The sequence below is a fragment of the Aedes aegypti genome, chromosome 1 (genome assembly GCF_002204515.2).
Source record: "Aedes aegypti strain LVP_AGWG chromosome 1, AaegL5.0 Primary Assembly, whole genome shotgun sequence".
In the NCBI taxonomy this organism is placed as follows: domain Eukaryota; kingdom Metazoa; phylum Arthropoda; class Insecta; order Diptera; family Culicidae; genus Aedes; species Aedes aegypti.
Genome location: NC_035107.1, coordinates 55,175,735 through 55,191,500, shown reverse-complemented (window position 1 = coordinate 55,191,500; position 15,766 = coordinate 55,175,735). Strand labels below are relative to the sequence as shown.

General features: G+C 39.0%; 2 protein-coding genes across 5 annotated transcripts; one reads left to right on the top strand and one right to left on the bottom strand.

The window, feature by feature from the left end:
• Positions 1-390: 390 nt before the first annotated feature.
• Positions 391-10,151, top strand: LOC5571806. Of its 4 annotated transcripts, none has more exons than XM_021853398.1 (3): positions 391-874; positions 9,085-9,208; positions 9,274-10,151. In XM_021853398.1, exons 2-3 carry the CDS (start codon positions 9,155-9,157, stop codon positions 10,072-10,074), a joined length of 855 nt encoding a protein of 284 aa, XP_021709090.1. In that variant the 5' UTR covers positions 391-874; positions 9,085-9,154; the 3' UTR covers positions 10,075-10,151. The 4 variants fall into 4 exon arrangements, with proteins under 4 accessions (XP_021709090.1, XP_021709038.1, XP_021708979.1 ...); XM_021853346.1 differs by having other exon boundaries at positions 391-887; XM_021853287.1 differs by lacking the exon at positions 391-874 and adding an exon at positions 1,408-1,550.
• On the bottom strand, positions 10,072-11,113 carry LOC5571801 (3-hydroxyacyl-CoA dehydrogenase type-2). The gene is made up of 3 exons (XM_001659886.2): positions 11,006-11,113; positions 10,771-10,935; positions 10,072-10,710 (listed from the first exon to the last, which is right to left on the bottom strand). The coding sequence occupies exons 1-3, from the start codon at positions 11,012-11,014 to the stop codon at positions 10,117-10,119; spliced, it is 768 nt and encodes a 255-aa protein (XP_001659936.2). The 5' UTR covers positions 11,015-11,113; the 3' UTR covers positions 10,072-10,116.
• Between the last annotated feature and the right edge of the window lie 4,653 nt (positions 11,114-15,766).

Here is a 15,766-nt window from a genome sequence, read left to right as displayed (position 1 = left end):
GTAACCATAAAAAAAACCTTGATTTTTCCGAACAAAATTTTTCGTATACAGTTTGTGAAACTGTCAATATACTATCCATTTTTTCCCAAATCCAATGTAATGCAAACAGTTGTTGAATGGTCTGACTATAAAATTGAAATGAGACAAATAACGTATGTGTAATGATTGATTAATTGTGAAACATTGTATTTCTACCCTTTACCATACTGTTCCTTTGTGTTCATACCATAAAAGAAAAAATATGAAATGCATTTTATTCATTTATTTTTTTAATTTTATTATACTATTTCAATAGTTGTTATATATAGGGTAATCTTTAGTGTTCATATTTCATCATATATACATCATTTGAACATTGTTGTCGATTATTTCAAGCCTAATTTTTCAAATCGGCGTATCTAACATTTGGAAGGATTCGAGAAAAATGCGATGCAATATATTGTAAAGCATTTTAAATCCTGTTTAAAATGTTTTGCATTTTTTCTATTGCTGTGTCTTCTATAAGTTGAATAAAAGAACACCGTTTCTAACCACTATTAAACAATTCCGATTTGTTTGGAATTAGATTGAAAAACTGGTGAAATTATCGAATAAACCCTTTTGCTTTGTGCTGCTCACATACACCATGATGATTCGTCGATATCATACCTTGCTTGATACATACACCTTGCTTGATGCGTCGGTTTGACAGTTCATTTATCACATGCGTCACGTCATATACACCAGTATTGTTTTGAAGTTGCACATACACCGGTTTGCAAATTCCCATAAAACATAATAAAGTTTGTTCTATTCGTCAGTTTCTACGTTCAACTACAACGAATATTGAATGTTTCCAATTTCAACTCGACTAACAGGAGCACCGGACGGAGCCGTGAGTAACAAAAGTAAATGGAGAACAGTTCTTGTGAAAAATTTGGTGAGAAATTTGTCTAAAACCGAATACTGATGATGTTCCACATCAGTTTGCCGACCCGTCAGCTTACTGCAGCTGTGAAAATCCGAATCTCTCGATTTCCAACATGTTTAGTAATTCGAAAACAGTATGACGTATCTGCTGATTAAAATTTTATGTTTTGATTCTGCATATAGGTCGCTTTGCTATGAGCATATGTACGGTGTATGTGCTAGCATGAAAAATGTTGACAGTTGAGTCGCTTTGCAATGGTAGGGTGTATGTAGCCAAATTAAAAACACTGAGTAAAGTGCACATAGGGCAGATTTGAAATTTATTTCAAAAAATCAAAAAAATGTTTTAGGATTACTTTTTTGGACTCAATATGTAGATTATGCGTTTGTCAAGCCCATGCAAAGCAAATCTCGATTTGTTTATTTTTGCAGTTACGTCGGAATGAAGAATTATGCTTGATTTGCACTAATAGCTCTCGATGACGCCTTTCCCTCTCACTTGTTGCAGACTTTGGAAGTTTTCAGGACATCATAGCCAAAATAACCTTTATGAAGGAATTCATCTCGCAAATGTGGTTCGGGGTAATATATTCCGGCAGCTTCCTATTGGTTTCTTGGATCGGATCCTCACCGCAGCGGATGTAAGTTTGTGCCACTTGTTTGCACTCGATGCTTCGGAAGTTTCGTCGTCATGTCAATCATCCTGAAAAAAATCGATAGGACGTTAGTGCTGGCATTTGAATTTCTAATTCCAATTCTAATGGCACGATAAATATGAAAAATACTTACGTTGTGATCAAACCCAACCGTCTGTACAGTGGCGACTTGGAGGATGGTTCCTACTTCGTTGATGTTTACGTTTCCGGATCAACGAAGATAAAACAGCAGAAGCTACCGTTGATTTCGAAAGGCCGCCGGATCTTCTCCCAGCATTGGATGGTGCACTTTTGTAAGCCGCTGAAGAACCGATCATTCACTTCTAAATATTTACCAGTAGCTTCCTCCGGTATTCCTTCTGGACTTCTGGAACTTGTGTTTCTCAAACCTTTTTTTGTTTCCACTCACGGTTTTGGAAAAAAAAATAATGCAAAAATGCACGCTCGAAAAACTTAACTCAATTATTGCAGTAATTTTCACGAAAAAGAACCCATAAAATTTAGTGTTTACACATGTTTACTGAAAAGATACAGAATATTGAAAAAAATATTTGTTGCATTAAATTTAATCTACCTTAGACTATAATGTTATATAATAATAAAAAAAACACCGGTTTGCGGAACATTCTACATCCAGAATGTATTTTTTTGAAAGTGTGTTGAATCAATGAAAACTTACTGTTTGTCTAACTGTTAAACAAACGTTGTATACAGTAAAATGCACATGGGTGAGTGTGTAGTGAAAATTGGAAGAAAATTCGTTTGGCAAATGGTAAAGTTATATTTCTACCATTTCTCAAGATTTTTTATCTTCGTATCATTCAACTATATTTGGGCATTATTGCATATTTGCACTATCTGGGATACTTTACTCAAACCGTGGTTTATAGTCTAAAGCTAAAGGACTCGTATTGTTCAACAAAAAAGCAACTGTTTGTGATACATTAACAATAACAGATAGTTTTGTTTAATTGTTTTGATCATTAGACAAACTGTGTTTTCCTATGCGGGTTCTTATTTTGGTAAAATTGGTAACCATCTTTATCCTATACATTATTACTTTGACCTCCAACCATTGAAATTTTTGAAAAGTGATAAAAAGTTTTCCAAATAGCTCGTTAAAAAATAGCTGTTTTTATCTTTGGTAAAAAATACTCCGGGGCAAGATGGGCACCTCCATAAAAAGATGAAATTTGCTAAAGAAGCTATTACTTGCCAATGCTTGTAATATACGAAGATATTATTTTTAATGTCTGATGATATTCACCCTCATTCTTGTTTCCGGCGGATCCTACTTTCGATCGAATCCTATTCGTTCGAATCCACGGCCCACTTGATTTTGCTGACGTAAACGAGAATACAAAACGGTTTTCGATCGAAAGCGCATTCGAACGTAAACGAGAATAGGGGTGATTAACCTTCTACTAGCATAATTTTTTAAGCTTTTGAATATTTTTTTTTTTTGCAATTCCGTTGCAAATCAATCAACTTTTCATGGAGAAGTTGATCAACATAACGGCCTACTTTTCCTACAACAAAAAACAGCACTTTTCAGCACTCTTTTCGGTGCTGAAAAGTAGCACTTTTCAGTACTGATTTGGTAGGCGTCAACCGAACAACCCAGTCTCTTCATGTCATTTGTGTTTATTCTGCGCGGCGTGCGAGTCGTTCTCACCTCGAGTGACGTGAGGCAACTAATGTTTATCCAATGGGAGCGAGTCGACAATTGTCACCTCATTCGACTCAGCTCGCCTCACACGCTGCGCAGAAAAAGCACAATTGCATCTGATTCTATATCTGTTGTGAGATTTGGTTCCGACGCAGGCTAGCTGGAATCGAATCGTCCAGAGACGATGATGTTGCAGCATTTGTGCAGCTGACTTGTGACTTGTGCTGTCTTACCTGTTTTTTCCTCCAATAGCGAATAAAGATCTGCATGATACCGATGAGAGCGTGAAAAATTGTGACATTCATGAGTAGTACTGTTCCACAGCCTACGTGATTGAAAAATACTGCATTGATACTTCGCATGGATGTATGCCCATGTGGGTTCTCTTGAAAGATTTGTTTGTGCTTTTAGAGTTCATCCAACTGAAACGGCATTTTTCGAAATAGCAAAAAATGTTGCATGCAACTCGTTGCAAAACTCGATTTTTTCAGCACTCGTTGTATTTATCCAACTCGGGGAGCCTCGTTGGATAAATGTACAACTCGTGATGAAAAAATCATCATTTTGCAACTAGTTGCATAAATAACTATTAAATAATTGCTAAGATTTTACTTAAAAACCGATTATTTTTTTGTTTGTAATATATTTTTTTGGAAAAACAGTTTTGTACAAAGGGGATACCGTAAGTCAAGCTCACAGCTAAGTTTGGTTTTATGCATTCACACTTTTACTTAATTTTGAACATGGTGCTCATCTTGCTCCTGAGAAGAATTCTGAACTGCAGAAAAATAAGAAACGAGTGTGCTTGCTGTGAGATACAAGAACGAAGTGAAATTTTATTCTACCAACTGTTACAACTGTCTAACAGGCCAAGATGATTATAGTAGGGAAAGGTGATCTTATTTACACATTAAAACTAAAGCGATCAGATTGCTTTCTCAACACCCCTCCTCAAGCTAATCACTATTTAACTCCCAAAATTGAACAGTGTTTCTTGAAAGAAGCTAACGGTAATCCTTTGGTCATTAGATCTGCCGGTTGATCACCACTAGCCCTGTATTGTACACTTATCTTTCCATTTGCGACGCATTCCTTGATGAACTGGAGCTTTTTTTTTTAATTGCTTTATTAGTATCATTACAAACATTACATTCATTTCTTATATCTAGGTGTTCTGTATTATTAGACGACACTATCATCCAAATTTAAGATTTTATCGCAGACAGACGTTCAAGTTAGACTCAGCCACTTGTGTAAAAACATGGCCGCCACAAATCGCCAAGTGGCAATAAGCTAACAGATGGCGTTAGTGGCGTATGCGTCCCGCCACCATCCTGATCACATTTCGTTGACAGCATGACACACAACCGCTCCCACAGTCCACGTGCTCAACGCTAAAAACTATGCACCTTTTTTTCGCGCTGGGTGGGTGATGTTCCCTTTTGGTTCTAATTTCTCATGTAAAAGTTAATCAAATCCATTGTAATTTTTACCACAAGTTGGCATTTAATTTACTCACAGATTTATGCTAGTATAACACCCTTGAATGATCGTAACTCATGTAAAATAAATTGGCGTGAAAATATCACAATTGTGTGAATCATTTTTAAAGTGATTGTTTTGATATTTTTGTTCAGTGGGTGGTGGACTGTGTGGTAAGCGAGAAGATGAAGCCACGTGCTTTTACGAACTGTCACTGTACTGCAGCAATTTGCTCCCTAGGTGACACCACGGTAGAATTTACACAGGAATTTTGAATAAATTTGTTCCTGCTTAAACGTCTGTCTGCGATTTTATTAACATTTTGTTAAGGACATGTCCCCTTGAGTACCAAAATGGCCTCTAATATGGCAACTTACTTCCCCCTTCACTTTCCGCTCCTTCCTCCCACGCTTCTCACAGTGTTTTCGGGAGCGATAACAAAAAATGATTATTTGAAGTTACTAACCTTATTGTAGAGGGGTGGTTTCTTAACTGAAAGCATTCCATAATGTGTTTTTCACAAATAATCAATTTTTGAATGCAAACACGTAGTTATTGCTGTGATTTGTGTTGTAAAATACCACGCACTACCGAATCGCTTCTTCACGCACCGTGTTATTTTTTGAAGGCTCTTTGGTGCCCGTTCTAAAATTCACTTTTCATGGTATTACTACTCACCGTAACAATTCAAAAATCTGATGCGATGCTTGTAACATTTTATTTTTTTTCTCGCGCCATGCTCCTGGGAACACCGAATGACTTAAATTCACCGATTTGTGCTCGGAAACCCAACCGGAACACGAATTCACTGAGCCAACATTGTTTATGAACGGGATGCGCAGCTCTAATTGATTGGAAGTGATGTCAGTTTATATGTTTGGAATTAAAATTGTTTGGATGGTTATACGCTTGCTTCAACCACGTATTCTACAGTTTCAAAACACTCAAAAGGTGTACAATGTCACAAACGTTGCAAAACATTTTTATGCGTGAGAAAAACAATGTACGACGCAATCTAACAGCAAAAATGAATACCCTGCACCCCCGCTAATTTGAACGGTACCTCATGCAAACCATCGGGGTCCATTTTTAATTTGAACATCTAGTCACCCTAGAAACGTATTTCTGGTTACCTCTTTCACTGTTTTGTTTTGATTCTGCGTTCCGTTCCACAGCGTTCCATCTCACTTTTCTCCGTTCCATGAGATAAATGACGTTTGAACCATTTTTAATCTGAACGATGTGCAAATTAGCGGGGTACAGATCAAAAAAGTGTTCAAATTAAATGTGGTCAAACCAACGGGGGTACCCGGTATTAGATATTATACAGTACAATTGACTGTAGAATTCAAATACATACTGATGGCAACTTTCTCCGTCCGTGAGAAGCGAGAGAAGAGAGGAGAAAACTGCCAAAAAAGTAAACAACACACGCATGGTGTGAAAAATGCTTATATTTTGGTCAAAAAACATGTTTTCACTATCAAATAAAATAAATCGTGATTTTAAGCTTTTCTGAAGTTGTTGATGAATTTATATCGACAATAATACCTTTGTATGAAACGTGTGCAAGTAATACTGCCTACATAATTCGGTGGGTGGAGTTACACATGGAACATGATGATTTATTTTTGGCCGACGCACATAACATTGTGCTCCGCCTTGCTGGGTGGCAACATTATGTTTACGTGCTCAATGAACTTTCACCTTGAAGCTGTTGAATGTGGGGTGGAGCAATAGGTAAGTCCTCAGGTCCCATCTATTTGCATCCGTTTCTTCAGAGCCCGGATGACCCTTTCCATTTGCCCGTTGGCCTGCGACCAATAAGGAGTGTTTTTCAATAGGTGAATACCATGTTCCACGCAAAATTGGCTCAGAACGTCGCTGACGAATTGCCCATTATCGGTTCTTAGCGTTTTCGGAATTCCGTACCTGCAGAATGTCTCATGCAGAGCTTGAACTGTAAGCTTAGCCGATATTCCTCTCATCACGATGACTTCGATGAATCGACTTTAACAATCGACTAGTATCAAAAAATATGACCAGATGATAGAGGTCCTATGAAATCCGCTGCAACATTTATCCACGGTTTGTCTAGTATAGTTGTGCTCAGGAGGCTCCTTCGCTGGGACTAAAATGCATGACATGCAGGATTTGACGAATTTATCAGTCTCTTTATCTAATCCTCGACCATCACACTTTTTGTTGTAAGCGTCTCTTTAATACAACGATCCTTGGGTGCCTCTCCTGGGCCAACTCAAGTGTTCTGCTCTACAGTGAGGGATTGACTATTCGATCTCCACGAAGCAAAATTTCGGTTGATACACAAAGCTCGAGAGTAGGATTTGTAAATTTTAGCAGAATCTATCCAATCTTGGTTCTCCATAGCTTTGAATACATCGCAGATAATCAAGTCCTTCTAGGTTTCCTGGCGTATATCCCCTACAGATATCGACGCAGGAGCAGTCATTTTCATTAACATCCTGCCAACAGATTCGTGCACAACATCGTAGATGTAGGACTGCAAACGCAGAATCCAACGCTCAATTCCAGTACACGGTTTTGAACGAGGATTGTAACAGTTTGCAGTCTGTTATAGGTTTAAAAAGAATACCTTACGAATGTAGACGAAATCAATCCATTTCCCATACTAAAGCTAACGCTTTCTTCTCTGTTTGGAAATACTTCCGCTCGAGATCAGTGAGAGCTTTTCTAGCAATTTTTTTGTGAATCTTCATGCAATAATATCGCTTCTAAACCGAATGGGCTTGCGTCTGCTATTAGCACGGTAACATTTTTGGGATCAAAGTAACATAGATTATCAATATGAGACACCACTTCTTTTATCGATTCGAATGCAACTTTCTGAGCTAAGGTTCACTCAAATTTAGCTTCTTTTCGCAGTATAGATCAGTCTTCGACGCCAGATGGGGAGTGAACCGTCCAACATACACGCAGAGAAAATAATTGTAATGTCAAATATATTCTGTATCATTACAACAGTATATCTGTATTATTTGACGGCTTATAGTAGCCTTCCATTGTTTTAATAAATACTCATAATTTGGTTTAAAAATATTCATTGTTGAATTTGACAGCTGGGTTCGACTCGGTTCAACAAAATTATTTTTTGATCTTAATATTTTTTTCTTTTGAAACAACAATATTTTTGCATTACAATAAAACGTAATATTGTCAAAACAAAACGTGAACAGCAGACGTGAACTCGTCAACAAGCAAAAATACACCGTGAACTAGATCATGTTTATGTGACCTTTGGTGGTAGTTCATGGTGTATTTTTGACAGTTCACGTTTTCCATTTATCGAAAGATTATTTCCCAAAAAATCTAAGTTAGGCACATTTGTGCTTATTCTGCGCGGCGTGTGAGTCGAGACGAGTCGCTCTCACCGCGAGTGACGTGAGACGACTAATGCTAATCAAATGGAAGCGAGTCGACAATTGTCACCTCATTCGACTCGGCTCACCTCACACGCCGCGCAGAATAAGCACATTATTCTTATTCAGCAAAATGTTATGTTCTTCGAAACGAGCCAACAAAACCTGTTGACGTATGTAGCGTTCTTCCTGTGTACGCCCTGAGACCATAACGTCATCTAAAGAGACAATTACACCTTCGAATCCAGCAACAATCGATTCCATTACTTTTTGGAATAGCTCTGGGGTACACTAATGCCAACCATAAGCCGTTTATATCTATCACTTCGTCAAAAATGTGTACTATCACAGATGTTTCAGTTGCTTCCACTCTCATCCTGAGCTACGTCCGTTCTTGTTCGACAATTATTACGGTTGACTTAATGCTCTTCATCATTGCTTCATCTCTTTATGCACATTAACTAATATTTCATGAAATCGTAGATTGTTAACCTCCCTTCTCACCACTAAAAAACTGGAGTTCCAATATTATAATACGTTTAGGGTAGTGTTAGTTATCAATCCTTTCAGCAGAACGTTCTGCATCATGCAACTGGGCATAAGTAAGGAATGTACCATGACTTAGATCCTGATGTGCCGATTGGTACTTCTGTGGATCAGATGACATACAAGCATAATTCCATTGAGTTTGAAGAACTAGTTGATAGATCATTAAGCTGAATATAAAAGCATCCATAGATCAATATGTACCTAGTGCTTGAGTAGGGTAATCAAAGTATTTTGGCCAGACCGTTACACGTATATAATTTGGCCATTTACAGCAAAATCAAATGGCAGTGGACGAATTATATACGCGTAACGCACTGTCCAAAATACATAAAGCACCCTAATTTTTAAATATATTTTTGTTCAACAATTTCAATACCAATGCTCCTATCAAAATTAATAATACGTCTATGAATTCTTACAGTAATCTATTCGGGCGTTTCTCTGCACCCTTCTTCACCTTCATTCCATCGTTCCTAGGTGCCTGTACGTGTATGTACCTGCCTCGAGCGATTGTGCACGCCCAGGGCATTGGACTATTCAATATGGTATGGAAAGCTTTGTTTTCTCATATAACCTCATATTCGAGCATTCGTATATTTTGCTTCTACAGTACATCGAGTTTCTCATTCGTCGCCTACGAGGAAAAACTGCCGAAGCGCTACGTTTGTCCAAACTTGCCGGAACGCTTTTCTTCAGTGCGTTCAGTGCCGCCATGCTACCGGCCCTCGAATATCTGCAAATTAACCGCTTCTGGTTCGCCAGCATCTACCGGAAACAAAGCGATGACACCCGGAACGCAAGTCAGCGGAACTGTTGTTCACATCATCCAAATCGATCTTGCGTGCAGCACGTTACCACCCAAGTGAAGAAGTCCTTCTACTTTGGACTGGCCATATGTTTGATTAAGAATGCACTGCCTCGGATAGCCATGGCGTTCCGAAATCCACTGCAATTCATCCGGACAATCGCGTCTCGCTTCGATTATGGCCTGATAGGGTTCTTCGCCGCCTATAAAGCACTGTACGAGTTCTTCAACTGCTATTTAATTCAGAATAGCAAACTTAGTCCGGTGGTTCGTGCTACCATCACTGGATTCATCAGCGGAACCGCATACTGCCTGTATCCGAACTATCTTCTGTTTACTTACCCCATATCGGAACTGGTTGAAGTTTACTGGCTGGTGTACATGAAATCAAGCCTTCCCAAACCCAGGATTGTTCAAGCGATCGACCGGTTTCCCACGACTTTACTTATGTACATGTTCAGTTTGGGCATGATGTATCATCTACGTGTAGTGTACCCATATCATACTAACCATTATTGCCACAAGCTGATGGCTATCGGTACTACCGGACGCTCAGAAACTCTAGCACGTGGCTACGCTGAAATCATGATGGGTTACAGGGACTAGGGATGTTTGATGTAAAGGCTACTTGTTTATTGTTCTAATAAATCAAATGTTAAATCTTGCGGCAGCATCTAATCGAATAACCTCTCCGTTTAGCATAGGGTTCTCCACAACATCCTGAACCAGTTTGGCAAACTCGTTTGGATGACCAGCCCTCTTGGGAAATGGAATAGTCGAGATCAACATCTTCACGGCTTCCTTGGGTAGTTCTCCGGTCATCTTGGTTTCGAACAAACCAGGTGCGATCGTGACCACCCGAATGCCCTGACCGCTAAGGTCACGCGCAATCGGTAGCGTCATTCCAATTATGGCTGCTTTCGAGGCCGAGTACGCCGTCAACCCCGTTTGGGCATCATAACCCAGTACGGAAGCCGTGTTGACGATAACTCCCCGTTGGCCATTACCATCCGGTGCGTTTTTACCCATCAGACCAGCTGCAAGCCGAATCACGTTGAATGTTCCAACGGTATTGATGTTTAACAGTGCCTGGAAAGATTTTAAACTGTGCGGCCTGCCGTTTTTGAAGTCGTAGACTTTCTCCGGAAAAGCGATCCCGGCACAGTTAACGACAATGTCCAATCGATTGAATCGATTTTTAGCTTCTTCGAGGGCATTGGTGACATCATGTTCCGAAGAAACCTACAACAGAGGATGGTATTTGATCAAGATGACAGCCCTTCGTAACACTTTATTCCTTACGTCCGTAGGTACGAATGTCACATTATCTCCCAAATCCGAAGCGACCTTTTCTCCGTTAGAGGACGGTAGATCTGCAAGGATTACCCGACAGCCTGCGCGGGCAAAGCGCTCTACGGTGGCGAATCCGAGCCCGGACGATCCACCGGTGATCAGTGAAACGGCATTCTGTGTGGCAAAGGATTAGCACAGTTGATCGATTTTAAATAATTTGCTACATCAAAACTGGGCAACAAACCTTCAACATTATTTCAACACTTTTCGGCGAATACTGAACAGTGTTGGTCGTTATCACGTAACGTCAACAGCGAGATAACCGATGGTGATGCAAATGCGTCGTCTTATCTACGGTAGCTTTGTAACGGTACAGAGAGCAATTTGGTGGTTGAGCTTGACCGAAAATTGACCAGCTTTTACTATGCAAAAGTGCAAAGGTATGCATAAACAATTTTGCTTATTTAAATTTAAATTGTTCATGGAGAATCATTTTTTTTCGTTTACATAATATTTAAGGACAAATGATATTTGCAATTTCGAGAAATTGAAGTGGTGCAACATTAATTCAAGAAGCGCAAATTTAGTTAGCACTGGAGTATTTATATGGCAATCAAAATCTAATATAAACTTAAGAAATTGTTTTATTTGTTTTTATGCTGATTGAATAAAAAATATTTCTAAAAATTTTGACTCTTTTATACGTTTTGTGTTTTGCCTGTTTACTTTACATTTTTAATTGATAACTCAGATATTGAAATTATTATCTTAATTATTTAAGTTTTCAATTACTGTGAACTGGACTAACAATTGAATTGAAAACTTGCATTTCAGTGCGTAGTATTACCAGAAGTATGCCACCGCGTCAGAGCCGCTTCTTTTGGTTCATTATATTAGAAAGCAGCGAAATTTCACACATTTTGGCGGAAATTTCCATCGTGTTTACCGATCAGGCCAAGGCCTCTCCTGTATGTAGGAGAAGGCTTTATGTTGTTGTTAAGTTCAGTTATTATACTTAAATATTAATTTCAAATTCACTGTTCCGGATTCTTCAATAACATTCAAAACTCGACTTTTCACTTTGGAGTCACACATCAATCTGATCCTATTTTATTACTCGAGATCTCAATATTCACTGAATTTACTCAGTTTATGTGAACCATGATTTACGAAGGTTTTGTATTTAAAACACCGAACACGTTACACCTTTCAAATGTTCGAATGCGTGAACGCAACAGTTCTCCCTTCTTTAAAAGATTATTCTTAAAATTAATATTAGCTTTTAAATTGATTTCAGAATGTTCTTTTTAAGTAGGGTCGATGTACCAATAGCCGCATAGCTAAGAACAAAAATTCGTATAAAATCAAAAAATAATGCTACCGTCATAATTTTTACATCATCTGATAGCTTTTTATCTTGGTTTTGTGGGAAAAATAGAAAACCTACGAAAACTCAAATGTTTGTATTTATTATCGCGTGTGCCACTATAGGAATACATGTGCCTATAGTAGCACTATTTCTAATTTCTGTTCCTATAGTAGCACTAGCATCACGGCGTCGGCAAAATACTTATCAAAACCGTATTTTTACAAAACTTTTATATTTTTCCTACAAAGTGTGGATCTTAAACTTTCGTTTGATGTAAAAAAAGTTATTAATTCATCAATTATTTCGTATAATAAAAAATAGTTTCTCTCAGTAGTGCTACTATAGGAACAATAGGTTTACTATAGGCACAAGGGAGCTCAAATTTTAAGCAAAAATATTTTTTTCGATCATTTTTTGAGCAAAATCAAGATGTAAATCAATGATACTTAGATAAATAGGTCCTGACCTTCATGTCAAAAAATGTTTTGAAAAGATTTATATCAAAACGGCCGTGAAAAGTCACTAGTGCGACTATAGGGGACTGTCCACTAAGGGAACACCGACCCTACATGAACTATTTCTTTTTACCTACTAACTAGTTTCGTAAGCACTTCATGCAAATATTTCTTCTATATCGACTACTTCACTTCACATCATGCGATTTAGTGTTCTGGATACTAGTTAAGCTCCTGGCCATAATCATTTCGTCAGTCAATTTCTGTCGCTTCGAATTGTTGGATGCATGTCTTTCAGTTTCGTCGGGAAACCCTAGAAATGGTTCTTCATCAGACTCACAACAACCCTGAAATTCCATTCTGTCTGGTTCCGAGTGACTGCGCTTTCTTCGCTGGACCTCTGGTAATGCTAGTGTTTAATTCTGGTGTTGAGAATAAGGAAGCTTCAACTGACTTCTGTGAGCCATGAGTGAGTTGTCCTTACAATATACAGTCGACTCTCCGCATCTCTATGTTCTACATTTCGATATCTCTCCCTATGTCGATGATTGCTTCGGTCCCTTCGTTCTGCGTATATTTTCATTCCCCATATCTCGATATCCTCCTTATCTCAATATCTCTCTATCTCGATGTGATTTTCGTTCCCGATTTTATCTCCGTATATCGATATGCCCGTTATCAAAGGTAACTAGACTGGATTTCAGGGACTCAAAACAATTAGCGAAGACAAATTGACGTTTGTTTGTTTTTGATTTTCCTGGTAACGGAGTGATTTTCAATCTAGTATTCTATGAAAAATTGTTCTATGTCTCGATCTCTCCCTATCTTGATGGTCCCTTCGATATCGAGATGTGGAGAGGCGACTGTATTACTATTCGGATATCCTGATTGCTAGCCTTTATAGGTGTTATAACGTTTTGTTGCTCGATCATATCCAATTGTTTCTCCATTTTTCCCTCCAGTTTGTTCGGTACAGTATATGCCTTCTTAAAAATTGGTTGATTGTTTTTCAACACCAGGTCCTTTTCATATCCAGTAATTGGTTCTGAAAAGTCTTTTTCCTGAACAAGATGAACAACTTCGCTTTTGTAAAACCAGACCTCTAACCCGGAAAGAAACGATCAAGCCATGACCTACCTATCAGTGGGACAAAACTGTTGTTTCACTCCAAAACAACAATTTGTGCTTATCCACGAGGCCATTTAACTCAACTTGAACCAAAATCTCAACAAGTATTCGCAGACGAGTGACATCGACAATCACAAACTGCCTACTAATCATTGGAACGCTACTTAACATTTTTTGCAGTCAACCTGACTGATAACCGACACAACTGAACCTGAATCTATTCCCATTTTCAACGATCGATGTTGCACTTTTGCTGTTATCATACATGGTTCATTGATCTTTTTCGCTGTCGGAATGGTAGTTTTTCAACTGGACAATTTAGCTATCTGAGGATATTTTTCGGACTTAGCAATCTTGAATAACGGCAAAAACAAGTTTGCCTTTACATCCGACGGTTTCGGTCGTTTCATTCAACGTTTATCAAGGATTAAAGACGCGTTTCGTTGTTAAAAAGGGGTGGGGAAGGGGTGTTCTACATACGGTCCGCATCTAATGGCGACCCACCGTGGTGTGCTTGTATCAATATTTTGGGAGTACACTATAACCGGTTCTGTTGAGCTTTTGTGTATGAGCTTAGTTTTTACTTGAACTTTCATAGTTTTAACTGTTTCTTCACCTACGCTCTTTATCGAAACTTACTGAATTTAAGTGCGGGTGCGGAGGTGAATCTTATTTGACCGCAGCTTCTTACGGAAGCCATCACCTTGACGTAGTCCCCGGCGGGGTCCAAACGAACTGGAATGTTCGCCTGAAACCTTCACACAATTTTGCACACCTTCCATCGTTACTCTTATCAGTCTTGTGAGCTTCCCGGGAAAGCTGTTCTCGTCCAGAATTTTCCATAGCTCTACGCGGTCGATACGCGGAGAAAAAGTGATGCGTTGAGACCTGGTATTCACGACATTTTTGGAGGATTTGCTCTACAGTCTGGTCTGTTGTCGATCGGCCGTCAACGAAGCGGAGAACAGGTGACATACGACGAAAGGTGAGCTGGGATAACACTTTGTAGGCCGCATTTAGAATGATCGATCGGAATCACAATCTAACTTGTCGCTCTTCTTGTAGGTGGGTATTTTACCCCTTCCTTCCACTCCTCCAATAGCTGTTTTTCTGTTTTCTGTTCCTGTACCTCTCCGAGCCCATCTTTATGAGTTCTGCTCCGATACCATCCATAGCAGCAGCTTTATCGATATTAAAGTTAGGAATATTTCCCATAAGCTGGTAAATGGAATCCTTAACCTACCTCAAAATGGTGGCTGGTTGGTGTCCATCGTCCGCAGTACTAACAAAGTCATTCCCTTCTTTGTCTCGACCTTCATTGCCTGTGCTCTCAGCGCCATTCAGGTGTTCGTCGAAATGCTGCTTCCACCTTTCGATCACCTCACGCTCGTCCGTCAATAAGCTCCCATCCTGATCCCTGCACATCTCGGCTCGCGGCACGAAGCCGTTGCGGGATGCGTTGAGCTTCTGATAGAACCTAGGGCGATGACATATTGAAAGAGAAGAGAAGTGAAGTGAAGTGTTGGCGAAAAGAGAAGAGAAGAGGTAAAAATGGTATGGCATACTGGGAGAGGTTTCGAAAGAGTTTCAATGCGCTCCTTGTTTTCATTTATTTTGTGCTTCAGCAACAGCATGCTGCCTGCAACCAGAGAGAGAGCGCATGGCTGATTCATTCGGTTTTTTTCTCTTTTTCCATGTCCATCTGCATCAACTGGCGCCTGTAAAGGCTACTCTGTAGAATGTATAGCAAGGGGGTAAAAATCAAGCATGAGCATTGCTTCGTGATGACGTACAAGAAAACCGTTCGAATCACAAAGCAAGTTGTTTTTCGTCATCATTCGGCAGTCCAGTCCACTAAAAATTTCTATGTAGGACCGACAAGTTTCATAACGCTAAAGGGGGTGGGTGGGTGTACTGAAGATGTTACAGCTCCTATAAAATTTGAAAAATATTCATACAAATTGCGAATGAAATTTGTGAATTAACCCATAAAACCTAAACGAAACAAGTAGAAATAGCAATCCTAGGATATGATTAATAGTATATACAATAT